Source organism: Engystomops pustulosus, chromosome 7, assembly GCF_040894005.1.
Source record: "Engystomops pustulosus chromosome 7, aEngPut4.maternal, whole genome shotgun sequence".
NCBI classification, from domain to species: domain Eukaryota; kingdom Metazoa; phylum Chordata; class Amphibia; order Anura; family Leptodactylidae; genus Engystomops; species Engystomops pustulosus.
In genome coordinates this window covers 167,535,110-167,562,999 of record NC_092417.1, presented here as the reverse complement: position 1 = coordinate 167,562,999, position 27,890 = coordinate 167,535,110, and the positions used below count along the sequence as shown (strand labels likewise).

The 27,890-nt window shown below is 42.0% G+C and overlaps 1 protein-coding gene across 2 annotated transcripts in view; it reads left to right on the top strand.

Annotated features, from left to right (window-relative positions):
• IRAG1 (inositol 1,4,5-triphosphate receptor associated 1) overlaps positions 1–27,890 on the top strand; it is an 85,322-nt gene that overhangs the window by 9,981 nt on the left and 47,451 nt on the right. For both annotated transcript variants that reach the window (XM_072118847.1, XM_072118846.1), the window contains exon 3: positions 22,337–22,503. In XM_072118847.1, the coding sequence (XP_071974948.1) occupies positions 22,417–22,503 (87 nt within the window). In that variant the 5' untranslated portion in view covers positions 22,337–22,416. The remainder of the gene's footprint in view (positions 1–22,336; positions 22,504–27,890) is intronic.

Below are 27,890 nucleotides of genomic sequence, written 5' to 3'. Positions count from 1 at the left end.
AAACCCTCTCTGCTGTAGCTTCACAGGCTGTTACACTGTCTCCCCACCGCTCTGCTCCCTCAGCACTTCCCACCTCCCCCTGCCTACTGTAATCTTACATAGTAAGAATTGGGAGTGCCCCTGCACAATGTAATAGTCAGTGAGGCTGCAGAATGGAGGGGCTTTGGTAACAACCCCAAAACTCGTTTCCAGGGAAATGTAGCTCTCAGTGGGCAACTTTGTTTCGTGTCTCTATCCAGTGCTCTGCTGTTCCTGCTTATGCAACTGCCTTGACAGGAATGTGCCAGACCCTGCAAGATTATACAACAATCCTACCTGTTTCCCTCACTCTCGACTATTGCTGCACTCTTCTCTTACTCGTACTTCGCATACTGCTCTTTCTTTACTATGGCTGCAACTCACAATGAAACTAAGGTACCTGCCTAACCTACACAGAACCTGTGTGTCTGAAACATACTAGCCCTGACCTTGGCCAATTCTGCAACCTTTGCCTGAGCCCCTGGGTTGCGTTACACCAGGGTCTTCTGTTTGGCCGTCTACACTGTGTGACCACTTCAAGAAAAAGTGACTTACTTCCACACAGCGAGATCCATCTATAGTGGTCATAGTCCTACACATGAGTATATTTTTTTGGCTATATGCTATCCCCATATATTCCCCTATATCCATATATTATTATGGGCTCTCATACACACAGTAGTTGTTCCCACAGTCCTGTGTATGAGCAGACCATCCGAGCCGCCTTGCTCCGGCTCCTGTTATCAGCACGTGAGTGGAGCTCAGATGCCCATTACCAAAGGCCACAAACCACCGGTCCTTTGTTTGCAGCCCAATGATGCACACGTTCGATTACAGGTGACTTATAAGGAGAAAACCAAGTAAGCTGGGTAAAGGGCATATGTCCTTTATACAAATCCCAGTTGTGTTTTCACCCAGCTTTCCCAGTGTCCTGCCATATGCAGTGCTTCATCTCCTGATCTTGGGGATGCAGGCAGATCAGGAGGCAGCAGTTCTATTTGACAGTCATCCAGTTTTTAATGTTCATTTAATAAGTTTAAGTACGTGACACTCGCCCTATACCAAAGCCGCGTTTCATGGCCTCTTCTGCGTCAGAATCGCCTCTGTCACCAATTAATGGGGTAAATTCTCAGGGGACGCAGCATCGCCGGACCCAAGAGGAAATGTAGCCGCACGAAGCAGGAGAAAACAGCTGGCTGAAGACGTATACATCTTGTAGAGACGCAGGCTGTATAAACACGAGCGCGACTGGAGACGATGCTAAACCTCCGCGCCATAATGACCACAACATTACTAAACACACACATGTCATCTGCTGGGGGAGCAGCACATTCACATGGTCCCAGGATCCTTGCATGGGTAGAGGATCCAGTCTATAGTGTGGGATTATGGACAGGATTCTCCTACAACATTATAGGAAACATCTGGTTGTAAACTGTGAGAAGTTCTCTCTTGGCTGGGGCCACGTATGAACCGATGAGCGGCAAAACCAAGGCAGGAACTCAGATGTTAAATTGGTGTCACCTTAGAAGTAACTTCTCCCCAAATCATAGGATTGTGTTGAATATCGCTTAGGGTCAGATACCCCCCACACGTCTATGATTGACCCCATCACGCACATACAACTTGCCCCATTCAAAGAGGAATATTTGGTCCAACTTCCTCCAAATAAGTGGCGCAGGGCAACATGAGACGGCTGTTACGGCTGAAGCTATTAAGAAGCCACTAAAAGTCTCTGCAGTAGATGAGGGTCAATGAGACTGTGGCCCAGATTTATTAGAGGTTTTGCACCATTTTTGCCTGACCTTGCACTTTCCTTTCAGTGCAAACTGCTAGCACATGTACTTACATAGTGTCCGCAACATTTGTGGCATGATTGCACTACACCCGACGCAGTTCTGCACTGTAAGGGCCGTTCTGGTGCTCAGTCGAAAAGTGAGCCACATTTATCATGCAGAGTCCAACAGAAATGTGTTGGATTTTGGCGCAGCAGCGTCGGCTTTCATGCGACAGAAATCAGGGGGCGGGCCTTCCGACGATCCGACTGATCCGGACTGAGCGCGAGTTTTAACATTCAAATTGTGTCGCAATCCAATGAACTTACATGCACCAGGAAGAAGAAGGTGAACTCCGTTGGACCTGAGCGGGGAAGCGACACATGCAGGATATTGAGCGCACAATCTTAGTGAATCGCGGCACAGTGCATGATCGTCGGATAATGCACTCTCGTTGAACAACTCCGGATGGGTAAGTAAATGTGCCCCACATTCTTTCATCCTGTGGTAGCTGTCCTTTAAGCAGATGGTTTGTTACAATGAGAAGGCCTCTTCAGGCACAGAAGCAGTGCACATACTATATATGTGACACAGGAGCTGACAGTCCTTTTAAGATCCTGGTGCCGGGTGATGTCCTTATTAACAAAAGTCTTGTTATCGTTGCAGACATCAGGTTGCCCAGAGCGTAGGAATGTAATACAATGTAGGGCATCATTGGTTACATTATTACAGTGAGTTGTTACATTGTTGTGAAATCCAGTGGAGCAGATATTCATTACATACAATACAATTAAATAAAAGGAAAAGTAGGAAATGTGTCAAACACTGAAGTGTTTGATCCATGAATCGCCTAATAAATTTCCTGTTCCAATGAGTATTTAAACAGTCCTCCTCATCATGCTGTTCACATTTTGATATCATGAGACCAAAAGAACACTTAATAACTGATCACCAGTACCGTGCCAGTCTGAGGTTTCAAGCAGGATGTTCCCAGAAGGAAGTGGTCACTGAGCTTAGAGAGTCACAGAGAGTCATCAGCAGAGATACTGGAAGAGTCATAGGGGCAGATTTACTTACCCGGTCCTGTCGCGATGCCCACTGTGCGTTGTCCGACGAGGATTCGGGTCTGCCGCGATTCACTAAGGTCGTGCGTCCAATTTCCGTCATGTGTTGCTTCCCCGCTGAGGTCCGCCTGAGTTCACCTTCTTCTTCCCGGTGCATGTGAGTGCTTGATCTTGCAACACAATTTCGTTTTTAATTTCCGTGGTTTCTCCGAATCAGTCGGGTTGTCCGACAGCACGCCCCCCAATTCCTGTTGCATGCAAGCCGGCGCCGATGTGCCACAATCCGATTGCGTTTGCTAAAAACCGGGGCAATTTGGCACAACAAGGAAATATCTGGGAAAGCCAACAGGATTGCGGTCCGCGGACCCTTAGTAAATGTGCCCCATAGACATGTGCTGGTTATATAGATAGTGACATGTATATGGGGGGCATCCAGTGCTGGTTATATAGATAGTGACATGTATGTGGGGGCACCCAGTGCTGGGTATATAGATAGTGACATGTATATGGGGGGCATCCAGTGCTGGTTATATAGATAGTGACATGTATGTGGGGGGCATCCAGTGCTGGGTATATAGATAGTGACATGTATGTGGGGGGCATCCAGTGCTGGGTATATAGATAGTGACATGTATATGGGGGGCATCCAGTGCTGGTTATATAGACAGTGACATGTATGTGGGGGCATCCAGTGCTGGTTATATAGATGGTGACATGTATGTGGGGGCACCCAGTGCTGGGTATATAGATAGTGACATGTATATGGGGGGCATCCAGTGCTGGTTATATAGATAGTGACATGTATGTGGGGGCACCCAGTGCTGGTTATATAGATAGTGACATGTATGTGGGGGGCATCCAGTGCTGGTTATATAGATAGTGACATGTATATGGGGGGCATCCAGTGCTGGTTATATAGATAGTGACATGTATATGGGGGGCATCCAGTGCTGGTTATATAGATAGTGACATGTATGTGGGGGCATCCAGTGCTGGTTATATAGATGGTGACATGTATGTGGGGGCACCCAGTGCTGGGTATATAGATAGTGACATGTATATGGGGGGCATCCAGTGCTGGTTATATAGATAGTGACATGTATGTGGGGGCATCCAGTGCTGGTTATATAGATAGTGACATGTATGTGGGGGGCATCCAGTCTTGGTTATATAGACAGTGACATGTATGTGGGGGGCATCCAGTGCTGGTTATATAGATAGTGACATGTATGTGGGGGCATCCAGTGCTGGTTATATAGATAGTGACATGTATGTGGGGGCACCCAGTGCTGGGTATATAGATAGTGACATGTATATGGGGGGCATCCAGTCTTGGTTATATAGACAGTGACATGTATGTGGGGGGTATCCAGTGCTGGTTATATAGACAGTGACATGTATTTGGGGGGCATCCACTTCTGGTTATATAGACAGTGACATGTATATGGGGGGCATCCAGTGCTGGTTATATAGACAGTGACATGTATTTGGGGGGCATCCACTTCTGGTTATATAGATAGTGACATGTATATGGGGGGCACCCAGTGCTGGTCATATAGACAGTGACATGTATATGGGGGGCATCCAGTGCTGGTTATATAGATAGTGACATGTATGTGGGGGGCACCCAGTGCTGGGTATATAGATAGTGACATGTATATGGGGGCATCCAGTGCTGGTTATATAGATAGTGAAATGTATGTGGGGGGCATCCAGAGCTGGTTATATAGATAGTGACATGTATGTGGGGGGCATCCAGTGCTGGTTATATATATAGTGACATGTATGTGGGGGGCATCCAGTGCTGGTTATATAGATAGTGACATGTATATGGGGGGCACCCAGTGCTGGTTATATAGATAGTGACATGTATGTGGGGGGCATCCAGAGCTGGTTATATAGATAGTGACATGTATGTGGGGGGCATCCAGTGCTGGTTATATAGATAGTGACATGTATGTGGGGGGCATCCAGTGCTGGTTATATAGATAGTGACATGTATGTGGGGGGCACCCAGTGCTGGGTATATAGATAGTGACATGTATATGGGGGGCACCCAGTGCTGGTCATATAGACAGTGACATGTATGTGGGGGGCATCCAGTGCTGGTTATATAGATAGTGACATGTATGTGGGGGGCATCCAGTCTTGGTTATATAGATAGTGACATGTATGTGGGGGCACCCAGTGCTGGTTATATAGATAGTGACATGTATGTGGGGGGCATCCAGTCTTGGTTATATAGACAGTGACATGTATGTGGGGGGTATCCAGTGCTGGTTATATAGATAGTGACATGTATATGGGGGGCATCCAGTGCTGGTTATATAGATAGTGACATGTATGTGGGGGCATCCAGTGCTGGTTATATAGATAGTGACATGTATGTGGGGGGCATCCAGTCTTGGTTATATAGATAGTGACATGTATGTGGGGGCACCCAGTGCTGGTTATATAGATAGTGACATGTATGTGGGGGCACCCAGTGCTGGGTATATAGATAGTGACATGTATGTGGGGGGCATCCAGTGCTGGTTATATAGATAGTGACATGTATGTGGGGGCACCCAGTGCTGGGTATATAGATAGTGACATGTATATGGGGGGCATCCAGTGCTGGTTATATAGATAGTGACATGTATGTGGGGGCATCCAGTGCTGGTTATATAGATAGTGACATGTATGTGGGGGGCATCCAGTCTTGGTTATATAGATAGTGACATGTATGTGGGGGCATCCAGTCTTGGTTATATAGATAGTGACATGTATTTGGGGGGCATCCACTTCTGGTTATATAGATAGTGACATGTATGTGGGGGTATCCAGTGCTGGTTATATAGACAGTGACATGTATATGGGGGGCATCCAGTGCTGGTTATATAGATAGTGACATGTATGTGGGGGCACCCAGTGCTGGGTATATAGATAGTGACATGTATATGGGGGGCATCCAGTGCTGGTTATATAGATAGTGACATGTATGTGGGGGGCATCCAGTCTTGGTTATATAGATAGTGACATGTATGTGGGGGCATCCAGTGCTGGTTATATAGATAGTGACATGTATGTGGGGGGCATCCAGTCTTGGTTATATAGATAGTGACATGTATGTGGGGGCACCCAGTGCTGGTTATATAGATAGTGACATGTATGTGGGGGCACCCAGTGCTGGGTATATAGATAGTGACATGTATATGGGGGGCATCCAGTGCTGGTTATATAGATAGTGACATGTATGTGGGGGGCATCCAGTGCTGGTTATATAGATAGTGACATGTATGTGGGGGCATCCAGTGCTTGTTATATAGATAGTGACATGTATGTGGGGGCACCCAGTGCTGGGTATATAGATAGTGACATGTATATGGGGGCATCCAGTGCTGGTTATATAGATAGTGACATGTATGTGGGGGGCATCCAGTCTTGGTTATATAGATAGTGACATGTATGTGGGGGCACCCAGTGCTGGGTATATAGATGGTGACATGTATGTGGGGGGCATCCAGTCTTGGTTATATAGATAGTGACATGTATGTGGGGGCACCCAGTGCTGGGTATATAGATGGTGACATGTATGTGGGGGGCATCCAGTGCTGGTTATATAGATAGTGACATGTATGTGGGGGCACCCAGTGCTGGGTATATAGATGGTGACATGTATGTGGGGGGCATCCAGTGCTGGTTATATAGATAGTGACATGTATGTGGGGGCATCCAGTCTTGGTTATATAGATAGTGACATGTATTTGGGGGGCATCCACTTCTGGTTATATAGATAGTGACATGTATGTGGGGGGCATCCAGTGCTGGTCATATAGACAGTGACATGTATGTGGGGGGCATCCAGTCTTGGTTATATAGATAGTGACATGTATGTGGGGGCACCCAGTGCTGGGTATATAGATAGTGACATGTATGTGGGGGGCATCCAGTGCTGGTTATATAGATAGTGACATGTATGTGGGGGCATCCAGTGCTGGTTATATAGATAGTGACATGTATGTGGGGGGCATCCAGTCTTGGTTATATAGATAGTGACATGTATGTGGGGGGCATCCAGTCTTGGTTATATAGATAGTGACATGTATGTGGGGGGCATCCAGTCTTGGTTATATAGATAGTGACATGTATGTGGGGGTATCCAGTGCTGGTTATATGGACAGTGACATGTATATGGGGGGCATCCAGTGCTGGTTATATAGACAGTGACATGTATGTGGGGGTGTATTCAGTCCTTGTGTTGGCTTCTGTTTCACCATTACCACTACTACCTACCTGCCCGACTCTCATGATATAATATCACTGCACTGTAAAGATTTTTACATTTTCCATAAATTTTACCAAAAGGCCAAACAATTATACAGGCGGTCCCCTACTTAAGAACATTCGACTTACAAACGACCCCTAGTTACAAACGGACCACTGGATATTGGTAATTTATTGTACTTTAGTCCTAGGCTACAAAAATCAGCTATAACAGTTATCACAGGCGTCTGCAATGAAGCTTTAGTGTTAATCCTGGTTCTTGTGATAATCCAACATTTTTAAAATCCAATTGTCACAGAGACCAAAAAAGTTCTGTCTGGGATTACAATGATAAAATATACAGTTCCGACTTACATACAAATTCAACTTAAGAACAAACCTGCAGACCCTATCTTGTATGTAACCCGGGGACTGGTTCTAACCACTAAAACCACTAAAAACAGTATAAAAGTAAAAAGGGCTATTAGGTACCAGAAGCTTTGGGATACTTTCCTACAGATTCCTATTGTTGGCGTATAGCATAGCTGGTATTTTTAGAAGTTAAAAAAATTATCTTTCAAAATTAAATAATAAGGTTGTTTTTCTATCTGCTTTGTTTTTATGGGTCCCCTCCTTGGTGCCGGCCCCATGAGGCATGTGTAAGTGTACTTGTATATTGATGTGGTTACTTAGGTCTTATTCTTTGATATGTATACTGCTAGCATCTTATGCTGAAATAGTTCTTAGAAGGGGAGGGCAGAGACAGAGTCTCCCCGGGGAGGATATTACTGGTAACAGGCTCAACCACTACATGTACACTCTGTTCTCTCCACTGATAGTAAAACGTCATGCTGCTTGGATCCTCTACTGTATCTTACTGGTATCAGAAATCAGGGAACACCTTGGCCTCATAATGGTAAAGGACAACAGTGTTTTGGACTTCAAGCTGACCATAAATCTGTGTGTACATCTGAGAGATGCTGTATTATAGAAGCCACAGACATTATAGTGCCTATCTGGTATATATGGGCACAGTACAGTACTACTACTCTTATCCTGTATATATGGGCACAGCGCAGTACTACTACTCTTATCCTGTATATATGGGCACAGCGCAGTACTACTGCTCCTATCCTGTATATATGGGCACTACACAGTACTACTGCTCCTATCCTGTATATATGGACGCAGCACAGTACTACTACTCCTATCCTGTATATATGGGCACAGCACAGTACTACTACTCCTATCCTGTATATATGGGCACAGCACAGTACTACTACTCCTATCCCGTATATATGGGCACAGCACAGTACTACTACTCCTATCCTGTATATATGGACACAGCACAGTACTACTACTCCTATCCTGTATATATAGGCACAGCACAGTACTACTACTCCTATCCTGTATATATAGTCACAGCACAGTATTACTACTCCTATCCTGTCTATATATGCACAGCAAAGTACTACTACTCCTATCCTGTATATATAGGCACAGCACAGTACTACTACTCCTATCCTGTATATATAGGCACAGCACAGTACTACTACTCCTATCCTGTATATATAGGCACAGCACAGTACTACTACTCCTACCCTGTATATATGGGCACAGCACAGTACTACTACTCCTATCCTGTATACATGGGCACTACACAGTACTACTGCTCCTATCCTGTATATATGGACACAGCACAGTACTACTACTCCTATCCTGTATATATGGACACAGCACAGTACTACTACTCCTATCCTGTATATATGGGCACAGCACAGTACTACTACTCCTATCCTGTATATATGGGCACAGCACAGTACTACTACTCCTATCCCGTATATATGGGAACAACACAGTACTACAACTCCTATCCTGTATATATGGGAACAACACAGTACTACTACTCCTATCCTGTATATATGGGCAGAGCACAGTACTACTACTCCTATCCTGTATATATGGGCAGAGCACAGTACTACTACTCCTATCCTGTATATATAGGCACAGCACAGTACTACTACTCCTATCCTGTATATATAGGCACAGCACAGTACTACTACTCCTATCCTGTATATATGGACACAGCACAGTACTACTGCTCCTATCCTGTATATATGGGCACTACACAGTACTACTGCTCCTATCCTGTATATATGGACACAGCACAGTACTACTACTCCTATCCTGTATATATGGGCACAGCACAGTACTACTAGTCCTATCCTGTATATATGGGCACAGCACAGTACTACTACTCCTATCCCGTATATATGGGAACACAGTACTACAACTCCTATCCTGTATATATGGGAACAACACAGTACTACTACTCCTATCCTGTATATATGGGCAGAGCACAGTACTACTACTCCTATCCTGTATATATGGGCAGAGCACAGTACTACTACTCCTATCCTGTATGTATGGGCACAGCACAGTACTACTACTCCTATCCTATATATATTGGCACAGAACTGCTACTCCTATCCTGTATATATGGTTTGCCCTCAGGGAATAGGGCCCACCTTTGTTTGCACTGAGCCCACCAATGTGATGACAAGGCCCTGGTACCCAGAATATCTATCCCAGGATTTGGAAAAGTGATGACTGATGATAATAAATTCTTCCTAGACAGAAGACAAAGGCTTAGAGGCTCCGGCTTTCTGATGTTTTATTACAGAGGGGAATGCTCTGTAACCAGGGGGCTTTATTACACGGACTCCCGCTCCGGTGAAGTCTTATGTATCTCCATAGGCCTGAAGGATTATTTAAACATCTCAATGTTGTCCTTAGACCTAATTTTAGCCAAGTACAAACACAAGAATATTAGGTAAGATATATCCTGAGGACAGGGCTGATAACAGATTAAAATAACCACAAATGAAAAGCAGATGTCAAATAGGAGAAGTTCAGATGATGTGTCAGGGAAGAGATTTCCCCAAAGAATCACCATTTTTGGAGTTGTGCCGCTCGCAGTCAAACATTTTGTACCCCCCAGCCCATCCAGGCATCTCATTAAAAGAAATCTCAGTGAGTGATTAGTGCCGGATTATATAAGTGATCCTGCTGCAAGAGGTTTATAATTGCTACAAGTAAGAATTTAACTACTATAATACTGCCCTCCTATGTACAAGAATATAACTACTATAATACTGCCCTCTATGTACAAGAATATAACTACTATAATACTGCCCCCTATGTACAAGAATATAACTACTATAATACTGCCCCCTATGTACAAGAATATAACTACTAGAATACTGCCCCTATGTACAGGAATATAACTGCTATAATACTGCCCCCTATGTACAAGAATATAACTACTATAATACTGCCCCCTATGTACAAGAATATAACTACTATAATACTGCCCCCTATGTACAGGAATATAACTACTATAATACTACCCCCTATGTACAAGAATATAACTACTATAATGCTGCCCCCCATGTAGAAGAATATAACTACTATAATACTGCCCCCAATGTACAAGAATATAACTACTATAATACTGCCCCCTATGTACAGGAATATAACTACTATAATACTGCCCCCTATGTACAAGAATATAACTTCTATAATACTTCCCCTATGTACAAGAATATAACTACTATAATACTGCCCCTATGTACAAGAATATAACTACTATAATACTGCCCCCTATGTACAAGAATATAACTACTATAATACTGCCCCCTATGTACAAGAATATAACTTCTATAATACTACCCGCTATGTACAGGAATATAACTACTATAATACTGCCCCCATGTACAAGAATATAACTACTATAATGCTGCCCCCTATGTACAAGAATATAATTACTATAATACTGCCCTCCTATGTACAGGAATATAACTACTATAATACTGCCCCTATGTACAAGAATATAACTACTATAATGCTGCCCCCTATGTACAAGAATATAACTACTATAATAATGCCCCCTTTGTACAGGAATATAACTACTATAATACTGCCCCTATGTACAGGAATATAACTACTATAATACTGCCCCCTATGTACAAGAATATAACTACTATAATGCTGCCCCCTATGTACAAGAATATAACTACTATAATACTGCCCCCTATGTACAGGAATATAACTACTATAATACTGCCCCTATGTACAGCAATATAACTACTATAATATTGCCCCCTATGTACAAGAATATAACTACTATAATACTGCCCCCTATGTACAAGAATATAACTACTATAATACTGCTCCCTATGTACAGGAATATAACTACTATAATACTGCCCCCTATGTACAGGCATTTAACTACTATAATACTGCCCCCTATGTACAAGAATATAACTACTATAATACTTCCCCCCATGTACAAGAATATAACTACTATAATACTGCCCCCTATGTACAAGAATATAACTACTATAATACTGCCTCCTATGTACAGGAATATAACTACTATAATACTGCCCCCTATGTACAAGAATATAACTACTATAATACTGCCCCCTATGTACGGGAATATAACTACTATAATACTGCCCCTATGTACAAGAATATAACTACTATAATACTGCCCCCTATGTACAGGAATATAACTACTATAATACTGCCCCCTATGTACAAGAATACAACTACTATAATACTGCCCCCTATGTACAGGACTATAACTACTATAATACTGCCCCCTATGTACGGGAATATAACTACTATAATACTGCCCCTATGTACAAGAATATAACTACTATAATACTGCCCCCTATGTACAGGAATATAACTACTATAATACTGCCCCCTATGTACAAGAATACAACTACTATAATACTGCCCCCTATGTACAGGACTATAACTACTATAATACTGCCCCCTATGTACAAGAATATAACTACTATAATACTGCCCCCTATGTACAAGAATATAACTACTATAATACTGTCCCCTATGTACAAGAATATAACTACTATAATACTGCCCCCTATGTACAAGAATATAACTACTATAATACTGCCCCCTATGTACAAGAATACAACTACTATAATACTGCCCCCTATGTAAAGGACTATAACTACTATAATACTGCCCCCTATGTACAAGAATATAACTACTATAATGCTGCCCCCTATGTACAAGAATATAACTACTATAATACTGCCCCCTATGTGCAAGAATATAACTACTATAATACTGCCCCCTATGTACAAGAATACAACTACTATAATACTGCCCTCTATGTACAGGAATATAACTACTATAATACTGCCCCCTATGTACAAGAATACAACTACTATAATACTGCCCTCTATGTACAGGAATATAACTACTATAATACTGCCCCCTATGTACAAGAATATAACTACTATAATACTGCCCCCTATGCACAAGAATACAACTACTATAATACTGCCCCCTATGTACAAGAATACAACTACTATAATACTGCCCTCTATGTACAGGAATATAACTACTATAATACTGCCCCCTATGTACAAGAATATAACTACTATAATACTGCCCCCTATGTACAAGAATATAACTACTATAATACTGCCCCCTATGTATAAGAATATAACTACTATAATACTGCCCTCTATGTACAAGAATATAACTACTATAATACTGCCCCCATGTACAAGAATATAACTACTATAATACTGCCCCCTATGTACAAGAATATAACTACTATAATACTGCCCCCTATGTACAGGAATATAACTACTATAATACTGCCCCCTATGTACAAGAATATAACTACTATAATACTGCCCCCTATGTACGGGAATATAACTACTATAATACTGCCCCTATGTACAAGAATATAACTACTATAATACTGCCCCCTATGTACAGGAATATAACTACTATAATACTGCCCCCTATGTACAAGAATACAACTACTATAATACTGCCCCCTATGTACAGGACTATAACTACTATAATACTGCCCCCTATGTACGGGAATATAACTACTATAATACTGCCCCTATGTACAAGAATATAACTACTATAATACTGCCCCCTATGTACAGGAATATAACTACTATAATACTGCCCCCTATGTACAAGAATACAACTACTATAATACTGCCCCCTATGTACAGGACTATAACTACTATAATACTGCCCCCTATGTACAAGAATATAACTACTATAATACTGCCCCCTATGTACAAGAATATAACTACTATAATACTGCCCCCTATGTACAAGAATACAACTACTATAATACTGCCCCCTATGTACAGGACTATAACTACTATAATACTGCCCCCTATGTACAAGAATATAACTACTATAATGCTGCCCCCTATGTACAAGAATATAACTACTATAATACTGCCCCCTATGTGCAAGAATATAACTACTATAATACTGCCCCCTATGTACAAGAATACAACTACTATAATACTGCCCTCTATGTACAGGAATATAACTACTATAATACTGCCCCCTATGTACAAGAATACAACTACTATAATACTGCCCTCTATGTACAGGAATATAACTACTATAATACTGCCCCCTATGTACAAGAATATAACTACTATAATACTGCCCCCTATGCACAAGAATACAACTACTATAATACTGCCCCCTATGTGCAAGAATACAACTACTATAATACTGCCCTCTATGTACAGGAATATAACTACTATAATACTGCCCCCTATGTACAAGAATATAACTACTATAATACTGCCCCCTATGTACAAGAATATAACTACTATAATACTGCCCCCTATGTATAAGAATATAACTACTATAATACTGCCCTCTATGTACAAGAATATAACTACTATAATACTGCCCCCATGTACAAGAATATAACTACTATAATACTGCCCCCTATGTACAAGAATATAACTACTATAATACTGCCCCCTATGTACAGGAATATAACTACTATAATACTGCCCCCTATGTACAAGAATATAACTACTATAATACTGCCCCCTATGTACAAGAATATAACTACTATAATACTGCCCCCTATGTACAGGAATATAACTACTATAATACTGCCCCCTATGTACAGGAATATAACTACTATAATACTGCCCCCTATGTACAAGAATATAACTACTATAATACTGCCCCCTATGTATAGCATTATCCCCTATGAAAAAATGTAAAAAAAAGGAAAAATCGATGCCAAATTGATATTTTTTAATCATCCATCACACAAAAATTGATTTTAAATACAAGCTTTATGAACCCTTAGGTTGTACAAATTAAAACGACATGCATTTTGTGCCAAAAAAATAAGCCCTCTGACGGCCACTTTGACAAAATTATTTCAAAAGTTATGGCCTCTAGAAGAAAAGTTTTTTGTTCTCCACCAAAGTAATTAATTACGCAATTGAAGCAATTTAGCGTCACTGTATTCGTATTGACCCAGAGAAAAAAAATAGGTTTTTTTTATGTTATTTAGGTTTCACGGTAATTGCAGATAATTTTTTTTTTCTAATTTATCAGATTTGGGTTCTTATCGTATGTACTTGAGTATAAATAAGCTGACCTGAATATAAGCCAAGGTACCTAATTTTACCACAAAAAATTGGGAAAACCTATTGACTCGATTATAAGTCTAGGGTGGGAAATGCATTGGTGCCAGCATATCCCCCCCAGTATATAGCCACCCCCCAGGAAATAGCTAGCCAGCCTCCTGCCCCTAAGTATATAGCCAGCCAGTGCAGCCTAGTATATAGCCAGCCCATGCCCCCAGTATATAGCCAGTCTGCCCCCAAGTATATAGCCAGCCTGTGCCCCCTAGTATATAGCCAGCCTGTGCCCCCTAGTATATAGCCAGCCAGTGCAGCCTAGTATATAGCCAGCCCGTGCCCTCAGTATATAGCCAGTCAGCCCCCCAGTATATAGCCAGCCAGTGCAGCCTAGTATATAGCCAGCCAGTGCCCCCTTCCAACGGAAGAAGAGAAGACCTGTAGGGGGAGTTTTGACTTTTTTTTTCTTGACTCGAGTATAAGCCGAGTTTGAGTTTTTCAGCAAATTTTTTGTACATACGGTATTTAAATATACTGTACAGAAAGGGTTAATAATACTTCATCAGTAGGACAGATGAATCCCAAAATTGTGCTATCAAAAACTACATTTTGTTCTGCAAAAAACAAGACCCCATACAGCTATAGTTTCAGGAAAGATAATCAAGTTATAGCTTGTAGAAGGCATTGATGGGGAAAATCAAAATTGTGAAAATAGCCTCGGGATTAACGTGGAAAACTTTCATATTTGGATCTTTGGGGAGAATTTTTTTCAAGCTTCCTGGTACATTTCATGGACTATTAAATACTGACAGCAGGAAATACAACTTGTCCTATATAAAACAAGCCCTCATTCAGCAATGTAAACAGAATAATTTAAAATATTTTGTGAAAAAAAACTTAAACGCAAAAAGGAAAAAGAGCCTGGCCGTTATGGGGTTAATCTATTTAAATTAAAGAGAAGCACTTTGATTTCCGAATATCCGTGTGCTGCGCTGTGATTGGCTGCCAGGGTGTGATTATTACAGAACAGTAGCTGTAGCAGTGAAGACGTCTCGGTGTTTGGATAAGACATAGTTGTAGGATGGCGGTGTTATCATTCCAGGATTGTCTTATATATAAAGCATCTTATACGTGTTCCCGATTCTTCCCCTCACCTCTTCTGAGGGTAAACACGGATAAATAATGTCCGACGCCCGTTTACTGCTCTATTCACACAGGACATGAAAGTGATTTATATAAAATGATAAAAACGTAGTCCCGACCCCTGAGCTTCCTATAGTATATAGTCTGGGTATATAGATTTATATAGTACCACATGGTCTGTGCACCTGCTCCATTCACTTCCATGTACTACAGACACCTAGCATTAGGCTGACCATGGGGGTCTAGTGGAGGGACCCCATATCAGCCAGTGACCTTGGTCACCACAGTGGAACTAACTGAAAATCAATTATGATGTCACATCAGGTCACCTGACTGAAACCTCCTTGTGATGTCACAACAGGTCACCTGACTGAAACCTCCTTGTGATGTCACATTGTGTCATCTTACTGAAACCTCTTTGTGATGTCACATTGTGTCATCTGACTGAAACCTCTTTGTGATGTCACATCAGGTCACCTGACTGAAACCTCCTTGTGATGTCACATTGTGTCATCTGACTGAAACCTCTTTGTGATGTCACATCAGTACCCCTGACTGAAACCTCCTTGTGATGTCACATCAGGTCACCTGACTGAAACCTCCTTGTGATGTCACATTGTGTCATCTGACTGAAACCTCTTTGTGATGTCACATTGTGTCATCTGACTGAAACCTCTTTGTGATGTCACATCAGGTCACCTGACTAAAACCTCCTTGTGATGTCACATCAGGTCACCTGACTAAAACCTCCTTGTGATGTCACATCAGGTCACCTGACTGAAACCTCCTTGTGATGTTTGGTTCAGTTCAGGTTTTGCACCTGAACCCAGAATGGAAACTTTGGGTCCCCTCATCGCTACTTGTGATGTCACAGCAGCTTATCTGACTGAAACTTTTAATGTTCAATGAGCCTCGTCTGAATAAAACTTAAATGTGATGTCATAGCCACTTACCCGAGTGAAACTTACGTGTGATAGGTCTCACCCGACCTAAACCCATACCTCCCAACATTTGTGAAAGGGAAAGAGGGACAAAATGCCGGCACCCGTAGCGTGCCCCGGCGATCTCCCTAAGCCACAGCCCCAATCACTCCCTGGCCACGCCCCAAATTTTAACCATATTATAATAATAAAAATCATCTCAATAAAAAAAAAAAAAAAATTATCCTGACTGGGACTTGAACCTAGAACCTGCAGTGTCCATGAACAATAATGACACAGTGCCCCAACCCACTGAGCTATAATCTCAGTGACTATCTAGTTCTAGAATTTTGGTAGCTAAGCCCTGTGACTGCTACTGTTACACTGTGACACAGATTTAATACCTTGGTATATAGGGAGGGATCTTCTCAGAGATGATTGTAATTATTGCGACTATTATTGTTATTATTATTATGGAGATTATTATTATTATTGGGATGATTATTATTATTTTTACTATTATTAATAATCGTCTCCATAATAATAAAAGTAATAAAATTTATAATAATAATAATAATAGTCTCAATAATTACAATAATAACCTCTGAGAAGATCCCTCTCTATCAGTGCAGTAAGTCTGTGTCACAGTGTAACAGTGCCAGATAACACTTCTTAGTTACCAGAAATCCTTAGACATGTACCTCTGGGCTTATAGCTCAGTTAGTTAAGGCTCCTGTCTACAGTGCAGAGGGTCCCAGGTTCGAATCTCAGCCTGGATAAAAATTTATTTAATTAAATAAAGAGCTTGTGTCTGGGGAAGCCTTGGAGACCATATATGGACAGATGCTGATCTGAGCCTGATGACGTGGTCCCTGCTCTCCCCTAACCCGACACTTCTCTGAAAAGGATTCCCTCCCGATGTCTGTAGAAGCCATTCTGTACTATCAGTTCTGGCTTTCAAAGTATTTACTATGGGGACACAGCGCCGGGACATGCGGGACCTGGGGGGAAAATCCGTGACAATCTCATAGCTGCCCGTGATGCGGGGCAGAGGTAAGAAAAACGGGACTTTCCCGGCAAAATCGGGACGGTTGGGAGCTATGTAAACCTACATGTGATGTCACAGCCACGGTGCCACCTATCTGACTGAAACTTAATTGTGATGTCACAGCCGCTTTGCTGACTGAAACCTATGATGCCATATTATCTTCCATGAGTGAAACATCCTTGTGATCCTTGTCACACTTTACTTTACTGGAATGAACTTGTGATGTCACACCTGAGTGAAATCCAATTGTGAGCTCATTGGAATGAAGGAAGCTCACATGATGTCATACAGTTGTGATGTCACAGCCAATTACCTGACTGAAACGTACTTATGATGTCAGATCACCAAACATTTTCCTGACTGAAACTCCATCATGATGTCACCTATACTTACCTAAGGCATAATTATGTTATCACAACTGGCTACGTTTACTCCATTGTTGGGACTTACCTGACTGAGACTCACTTATGATGTCACATCACCTTCCATGACTGAAACCTCCTTGTGATGTCACACTACCACATCTTTACCTTCCTGTAATTCACGTGTGATGTCATAGCTACTTACCTGATTGAAATCCAGGACAGAGCTGCTTACCTAACCTCACCGTAACGATGTCATAGAAGCTTAAGTGGCTAATTATGATGTCACAGCAGCTTACATGAGAGTAAATGAGGTCGCCAGAGCATCTAGCAAGACAGAAACCGAGAAACCTAGTTCCTCTGCGGAAAACACTGTGATGTCACAGCAGGTCACCTGACGAAAACCTAATAGTGATGTCACGGTGTCAGGGACATCTGTGGAAGGAAATGTAAATAAGTGACCCTGTATGTAGCCATGAGAACACAAATTGAAACCTCCATTATTTACACTGCACCCCGGGAACTAGAAGCTAGCGAGATATGTGTTTATTTTACAAAGTTTTTTTATTCTTACAGAGCGATCCGGGTCACAGAGCGCTATTTTTCCCAAAATAAAAAGTTTGCACTAAAGGTCCAAGAGCCATAAAAAAACCATCTGGAGGGTTGATGTCAGTGGGTGAGATAAGTGCCCTGATATAGAAACTCTTATGTAGCTGAGATTTTGTTACATTGGGGCACATTTACTTACCCGTCCCTGGCGCGATCCCTGATCCGGAGTGTCCGTATTCGTCGGATTGTCCGACGGCCCCCCCGATTTGTGTCACGTGAAAGCCGGCCCAATTGCGCCAAAATCCGATCATATGCGACACAATGCCCTTCTAAATCCCTGTCCCTGCGGCGCGATTCCCGAAAAGTCGGAAAACCTAACGGAAATGCGGCCATGGGACTCTTAGTAAATAAGCCCCAGTGTATCTGTGCAGGTAATCCTCCATGACCAGAAACCAATAGTGTCAGAAAGACTCTGTCCTGGAGGTCCAGACGTGTGTGGAGCCTTTGAATGTAAACAGAAGTATTCATATTCACTGACAGCAAGCAGGGATAGTGAAGAACTGAAACATTTGGGCATATTTACTTACCCGGTCCCTGCGCGATCTCCGATCCGGAATGTCCGACGAGGATGAACTCTCCCGCGATTCACAAAGATCGTCCACCCGATATCCTGCATGTGTCGCTTCTCCGATCAGGTCCGCCGGAGTTCACCTTCTTCTTCCCGGTGCATGTAAGTGCTTGGCTTGCAACACAGTTTTAAAGTTAAATCCCACGGTTTGTTCGAATCCGACGGATCATTTGACGGACCTCCCCCCGATTTGTGTTGCATGAAAGCAGGCGCAATTGCGCCAAAATCCGATCACGTGCGCTACAATAGCCTTTTAAATCCAACGCGAATCGGTAATCGTCTGTATATCCCGCGTTTGTGCAGTCCGCGGACCCTAAGTACATGAGCCCCGTAGAGTAAATTTGAGACCTGTTTAGTACACAATGGGGGTAATTTACTAAGGGCCCGATTCGCGTTTTCCCGACATGTTACCCGAATATTTCCAATTTGCGCCGATTTTCCCTGTATTGCCCCGGGATTTTGGCGCACGCGATCGGATTGCGGCGCATCGGCGCTGCCATGCACGCGACGGAAATGGGGGGGCAGGGCCGAACGAAAACCCGACGGATTCGGAAAAACCGCCGCATTTTTAAAAAAAAATTGTCGCGGGACTCACGCTTACCTTCACCAGGTATAGGCTCGTATAGGAACTGCCTTAGTGAATCCCGAATCTACCACAGAGAACGCGCCGCTGGATCGCGAATGGGCCGGGTAAGTAAATCTGCCCCAATGATTGAAATGACCATGCAAAACTGGAGAAAGTGTTAGGTATTGGCCCTTAAGAGAGGTTCTATAATACATTTGAAACTGTGAAATACAGAGTAATTTTTAGGATAGTAGTGTGTGGGGGGTTTCCTCACACTGCTCTGCTCTTAGCTGTGTCTTGTACTGCTCTGAAGCCCCTCCGTACTGCTTTGAGTGACTGTTGTGGAATCCTGCTACAGGTTTTACTCAAAGAAGCATGGAGGGGCTATTGAATAGTTTAATGCAGAGAGCTCAGAGCACAGCAGTGTGAGAGCATGCCCCCAGTGCACTTGAAGAAGTTACAATCCTGGATTATAAATCTATATTTCACAGCCCTGCTGCTACTAACAACATACTCATAGATATGCTTACACATGTCTCCAGGGACACTACCTAAACCTGGCTGAACAGAGCACAGCAGTGTGAGGACACGTCCCCAGTGTACTTGGAGCAGATATAGTTCTGCAATATAAATCCATTTCACAGTCCTTCAGCTACTAACAACATACACAAAGTTATGATTACACAAGTCTCTAGGGACAATACACGAAAACTGTCTGTAGAGAGCCCAGAGCCCAGCAGTGTGAGGACACCCTCCAGGGCACTTGGAGAAGACACAGTCCTGAATATAAGTCCATTTTTCATAGTCCTGCGGCTGCTAATGGTCTGACTACACATCTCTCCAGGGACAATGCCTAACAATGGCAGCATCCTGCATGATCACACCTACTGACAGTTTCCCTTTTAGCTTCCAGTACAGTAGACCTGCGCGGTGCCTTTATAACCTCCTGGCAGGGATTGTAGATCAGTTATTAGATTTTCCTGATCTTTTATCTTTCATTTTGTAATTGTAATAACAAGGCTCAAATATTTTCTCCATGTATGGCTGGATGATCCCCATGCATTGCCCCTTTAAAACTGACACATGCAAAAAAAATCCCTTTTATCCTGTTCTGGGCATATGGTTGTTATATTACTATTTTAAGCCGGGTTCACAGTCCATACAGCAAGCGGCGTGGGAAAAGATGGTGAATGGCAGTGCTTGGGGCTGGGTCTGCACTGCTGCGGCAGGGATGAATGGATGGGGCTGTTATTATTCCTGTTCCTATATGATGAACGATGAGAACAGAAATAGATACAATGTTATTCCAACAAGAAAAACTCCTGCTAATTCATAAAAACTGCTATATAAGGCAGGGGGGATCACAGCGCTGTGCCAGGGTCCCCTGCACCCTAAGGTCCTGTATGTAAAAATAACAGAGCTGGGATTGTCACTCTGCTCTTGATTGGATTGTGACTGATTCCTGTGATCTTACATAGGACTGCAGGTAACATCTACTACATGATATCCTAAAAACGAATGGAAAGATATCCACACACAGAAAAAATAAACTATTACTAACACCATACTTATAGCACAAAAAACGTTACATCGGGGCACATTTACTTTCCCGGTCCGCGGAGTTCACAGAAAGTGCATGGTCTGACGATCATGCACTGTGCCGCAATTCACTAAGATCATGGACCCGATTTCCTGCATGTGTCGCTTCCCCGATCAGGTCCGCCGGAGTTCACCTTCTTCTCCTTGGTGCATGTAAGTGCTTGATCTTGCGACACAATGGGGCAGATTTACTTATCCGGTCCATTCGCGATCCAGCGGCGCGTTCTCTGCGATGGATTTGGGTGCGGCCGGGATTCATTAAGGCAGTTCCTCCGACGTCCACCAGGTGGCGCTGCGTTCGCGTTCACGTTCCGATGCTCTTCAGCGCGAAGAGCATCGGAATGCACTCAAGTTCACCGGCCTATTCCTAGTGAAGGTAAGTGCAAGCTCCGCGACACTTTTCTTTTTTTTAATGTGCCAGTTTTACCGAATCCGTCGGGTTTTCGTTCGGCCACGCCCCCCGATTTCCGTCGCGTGCATGCCAGCCCCGATGTGCCACAATCCGATCGTGTGCGCCAAAATCCCGGAGCAATTCAGGGAAAATCGGCGCAAATCGGAAATATTCGGGTAACGCGTCGGGAAAACGCGAATCGGGCCCTTAGTAAATGACCCCCAATTTGAAAGTTAAATCCTGCGCTCAGTCTGAATCAGTTGGACCGTCCGACGGCACGTCCCCGATTTCTGTCGCATGGAAGCCAGCATAGCTGCACCACAATCCCATCGCTTGCGATGTAATCCCCTGTGGAATACCTGTCCCAGCGGGGCAAATCCCGAAAACGTTAGGACATAGTGTTGAGACAAATGGAACCCAGGACACTAGTAAATGTGCCGAGATAAACAGAAAACTCCAGTGCCCTGATATATTGTATACACATTGCGCAGCTCTGAATAATAACGCTTACTGTGCTTGGATACTAACATACAGATGCTTTTATGTTTCAGCTCACGGCAGATGATCAGTCCGGAGAACCCTGTGTGTATAGTGAGTCCAAGACAAGGGCTCTTTAAGGTCACCATCAAGGATGCCAACACTACCAGTGGTGCCGGAGCAAAGCGGAGACACCCAGCACTCCTCACCATCACCTCCACCATCCTCTGCTGCAGCCAAGGTAAGTGTCATCTAACTACATAATAAACATTATAGGGTCTATATGTATATGCAACATGTAGGGTAGGGGGGTATAATAGTAGTCCAGGAAGTGTTAGCTGGATTGGTTGTGACCTAGCTGGTCGTGACTGCATCTCCTCTTGGCATATGGGCACTCTCCACACCCATCAGGCCTGGCAAGAAGGAAGCCACTACCACAGTCCACTCTCTCATCAACTTTTCTCTGATTACACCACACAGGAGAATCTAAGCCCAGAATCCAGGGCAGAACTCCTTTTATAAACTATTTGAGTCTGCCTCTGGAATGTTCTGAGGTGTCAGCCAATGGGAATAGCCTGCTTACAACCAGGTGACACAAAATTGTAAACATAGATTTAAATAACAACATATTTAAATGAGAAACAAAGTGCACAATAAATACTCATCTTAGCCATTAGATGGTGATGAAGCTACACTTATGGACAGCTCTGAGAGGAGGTTATCTAGAGACTATTTAGGAAAGCTGGGTTTCCCTGAATTACAGACAGCAGCAGGTTGATCAGGTCTACAGCGTCCACTCTAGCAGGACAGTCCTGACTGTGTTCCTTCACTTTGGATTAACATCATGACAAGTCATGGCTACAGGATAGTGTCCCATGTAATAAGAGGGTGCGCTTGGCATTTTCTCCCTTCACTGTTATAGAACTGCGAGACATAGGCATGGAAGTGGATTGGGTGGTGGCCAAGTATGTGCATAACTGCAAGGACCCATTCTTGATATTTGGGGGTCCACCTAGACCGTTCCGTTAGTGATCAGACCTCTTCCATAACCTATAGTTAATAGTGGGAAATGCCTTTAAGTGGCTATTTAGAGGCTATTTAGCTGGGTTTTCCTGAGTTACAGACAGCAGCTGGTTGATCAGGTCTACAGTGTCCACTCCAACAGGACTACCCCGCAGAAAGTAGTAATGGCTCCTACTCTGGATCATTCTACAGAGCTGTAAATTGGGGTTCCTCCACTTTTAACAACAGAGTGGGAAACCAGTTTTAAGGATGCGTTAGAATCATGAATGTTCCACTTCAAAGTGTTGCTACATATCCCTAGCCTTATCTATCATTTTATAGGAAGACCCACCGCATTACATTCAGCATGTACTGTACATTGCAGGGCGTCTTTTAGTAATTATATTTGGACATCCCTTCTTGAAATGCAAGAATTTTGGTAAGGACTGACAATAACACAGGTAGATCAGTACAAAAGAGAAGGTAAAGGATGATGAAACTTAACATAGAAATGTAGTTGTATGTCATGCAGGATTTATGGAAAGTTGGGGCAAAATGAGTGGATTCTAACTTAATATCTGGAGTTGATCCACGTAGCGGGGCAGGGAGGTCTGATGTAAGGATTCGCTTCTGCCGGATGCTGTGATGGATTGTTTTCTCTCATTTTCACCAGTTTGTTCCCTTGGGAGCTTTTAGTTTTTTGTAGAAATTCTGTAGCTAATAATAGAACGAGTCAGAAATTCTCAGAAATGGATTTAATGTGTTGTATTTTAAGCACAGACTAAATCCAGTCACATGATTACAGCATTGGGGATGACACGCGGGCAGCTCAGCTCTGCTTCATCTGAGAGCAAAACATCCGCTGTGCAAGAGAAGTGGTACTGTGCACCAACTGTATATACAGAATAATAGAAGTAGTACTGTGCACTATCCATGTATACAGAATAATAGAAGTGGTACTGTGCACCAACTGTATATACAGAATAATAGAAGTAGTACTGTGCACTATCCATATATACAGAATAATAGAAGTGGTACTGTGCACCAACTGTATATACAGAATAATAGAAGTAGTACTGTGCACTATCCATATATACAGAATAATAGAAGTAGTACTGTGCACTATCCATATATACAGAATAATAGAAGTAGTACTGTGCACTATCCATATATACAGAATAATAGAAGTGGTACTGTGCACCAACGTATATACAGAATAATAGAAGTGGTACTGTGCACCAACTGTATATACAGAATAAGAGAAGTGGTACTGTGCACCAACTGTATATACAGAATAATAGAAGTAGTACTGTGCACTATCCATATATACAGAATAATAGAAGTAGTACTGTGCACTATCCATATATACAGAATAATAGAAGTGGTACTGTGCACCAACTGTATATACAGAATAATAGAAGTAGTACTGTGCACTATCCATATATACAGAATAATAGAAGTGGTACTGTGCACCAACGTATATATACAGAATAAGAGAAGTGGTACTGTGCACCAACTGTATATACAGAATAATAGAAGTGGTACTGTGCACCAACGTATATATACAGAATAATAGAAGTGGTACTGTGCACTATCCATATATACAGAATAATAGAAGTGGTACTGTGCACCAACTGTATATACAGAATAATAGAAGTAGTACTGTGCACTATCCATATATACAGAATAATAGAAGTGGTACTGTGCACCAACGTATATATACAGAATAAGAGAAGTGGTACTGTGCACCAACTGTATATACAGAATAATAGAAGTGGTACTGTGCACCAACGTATATATACAGAATAATAGAAGTGGTACTGTGCACCAACGTATATACAGAATAATAGAAGTGGTACTGTGCACTATCCATATATACAGAATAAGAGAAGTGGTACTGTGCACCAATGTATATATACAGAATAAGAGAAGTGGTACTGTGCACTATCCATATATACAGAATAAGAGAAGTGGTACTGTGCACCAACGTATATATACAGAATAAGAGAAGTGGTACTGTGCACCAACGTATATATACAGAATAAGAGAAGTGGTACTGTGCACGAACTGTATATACAGAATAAGAGAAGTGGTACTGTGCACCAACGTATATATATACAGAATAAGAGAAGTGGTACTGTGCACCAACTGTATATACAGAATAATAGAAGTGGTACTGTGCACCAACGTATATATACAGAATAATAGAAGTGGTACTGTGCACCAACGTATATATACAGAATAATAGAAGTGGTACTGTGCACCAACGTATATACAGAATAAGAGAAGTGGTACTGTGCACCAACTGTATATACAGAATAATAGAAGTAGTACTGTGCACTATCCATATATACAGAATAATAGAAGTGGTACTGTGCACCAACTGTATATACAGAATAAGAGAAGTGGTACTGTGCACCAACTGTATATACAGAATAATAGAAGTAGTACTGTGCACTATCCATACATACAGAATAATAGAAGTAGTACTGTGCACTATCCATATATACAGAATAATAGAAGTGGTACTGTGCACCAACTGTATATACAGAATAATAGAAGTAGTACTGTGCACCAACGTATATACAGAATAATAGAAGTAGTACTGTGCACTATCCATATATACAGAATAATAGAAGTGGTACTGTGCACCAACGTATATATACAGAATAAGAGAAGTGGTACTGTGCACCAACTGTATATACAGAATAATAGAAGTGGTACTGTGCACCAACGTATATATACAGAATAATAGAAGTGGTACTGTGCACCAACGTATATACAGAATAATAGAAGTGGTACTGTGCACTATCCATATATACAGAATAAGAGAAGTGGTACTGTGCACCAACGTATATATACAGAATAAGAGAAGTGGTACTGTGCACTATCCATATATACAGAATAAGAGAAGTGGTACTGTGCACCAACTGTATATACAGAATAAGAGAAGTGGTACTGTGCACAAACGTATATATACAGAATAAGAGAAGTGGTACTGTGCACCAACTGTATATACAGAATAAGAGAAGTGGTACTGTGCACCAACGTATATATATACAGAATAAGAGAAGTGGTACTGTGCACCAACTGTATATACAGAATAATAGAAGTGGTACTGTGCACCAACGTATATATACAGAATAATAGAAGTGGTACTGTGCACCAACGTATATATACAGAATAATAGAAGTGGTACTGTGCACCAACGTATATATACAGAATAATAGAAGTGGTACTGTGCACCAACGTATATATACAGAATAAGAGAAGTGGTACTGTGCACCAACGTATATATACAGAATAAGATAAGTGGTACTGTGCACCAACGTATATATACAGAATAAGATAAGTGGTACTGTGCACTATCCATATATACAGAATAAGAGAAGTGGTACTGTGCACCAACTGTATATACAGAATAAGAGAAGTGGTACTGTGCACTATCAATATATACAGGATAAGTGGTACTGTGCACCAACGTATATACAGAATAAGAGAAGTGGTACTGTGCACCAACGTATATATACAGAATAATAGAAGTGGTACTGTGCACCAACGTACATACAGAATAAGAGAAGTGGTACTGTGCACCAACTGTATATACAGAATAAGAGAAGTGGTACTGTGCACCAACGTATATATATACAGAATAAGAGAAGTGGTACTGTGCACCAACTGTATATACAGAATAATAGAAGTGGTACTGTGCACCAACGTATATATACAGAATAATAGAAGTGGTACTGTGCACCAACGTATATATACAGAATAATAGAAGTGGTACTGTGCACCAACGTATATATACAGAATAAGAGAAGTGGTACTGTGCACCAACGTATATATACAGAATAAGAGAAGTGGTACTGTGCACCAACGTATATACAGAATAAGAGAAGTGGTACTGTGCACCAACGTATATATACAGAATAAGAGAAGTGGTACTGTGCACCAACGTATATATACAGAATAAGAGAAGTGGTACTGTGCACCAATGTATATATACAGAATAAGAGAAGTGGTACTGTGCACCAACGTATATATACAGAATAAGAGAAGTGGTACTGTGCACCAACGTATATATACAGAATAAGAGAAGTGGTACTGTGCACTATCCATATATACAGGAGAAGTGGTACTGTGCACCAACTGTATATACAGAATAAGAGAAGTGGTACTGTGCACTATCAATATATACAGGATAAGTGGTACTGTGCACCAACGTATATACAGAATAAGAGAAGTGGTACTGTGCACCAACGTATATATACAGAATAATAGAAGTGGTACTGTGCACCAACGTACATACAGAATAAGAGAAGTGGTACTGTACATCAACGTATATATACAGAATAATAGAAGTGGTACTGTGCACCAACTGTATATACAGAATAAGAGAAGTGGTACTGTACATCAACGTATATATACAGAATAATAGAAGTGGTACTGTGCACCAACTGTATATACAGAATAAGAGAAGTGGTACTGTACATCAACGTATATATACAGAATAAGAGAAGTGGTACTGTGCACCAACGTACATACAGAATAAGAGAAGTGGTACTGTACATCAACGTATATATACAGAATAAGAGAAGTGGTACTGTGAACTATCCATATATACAG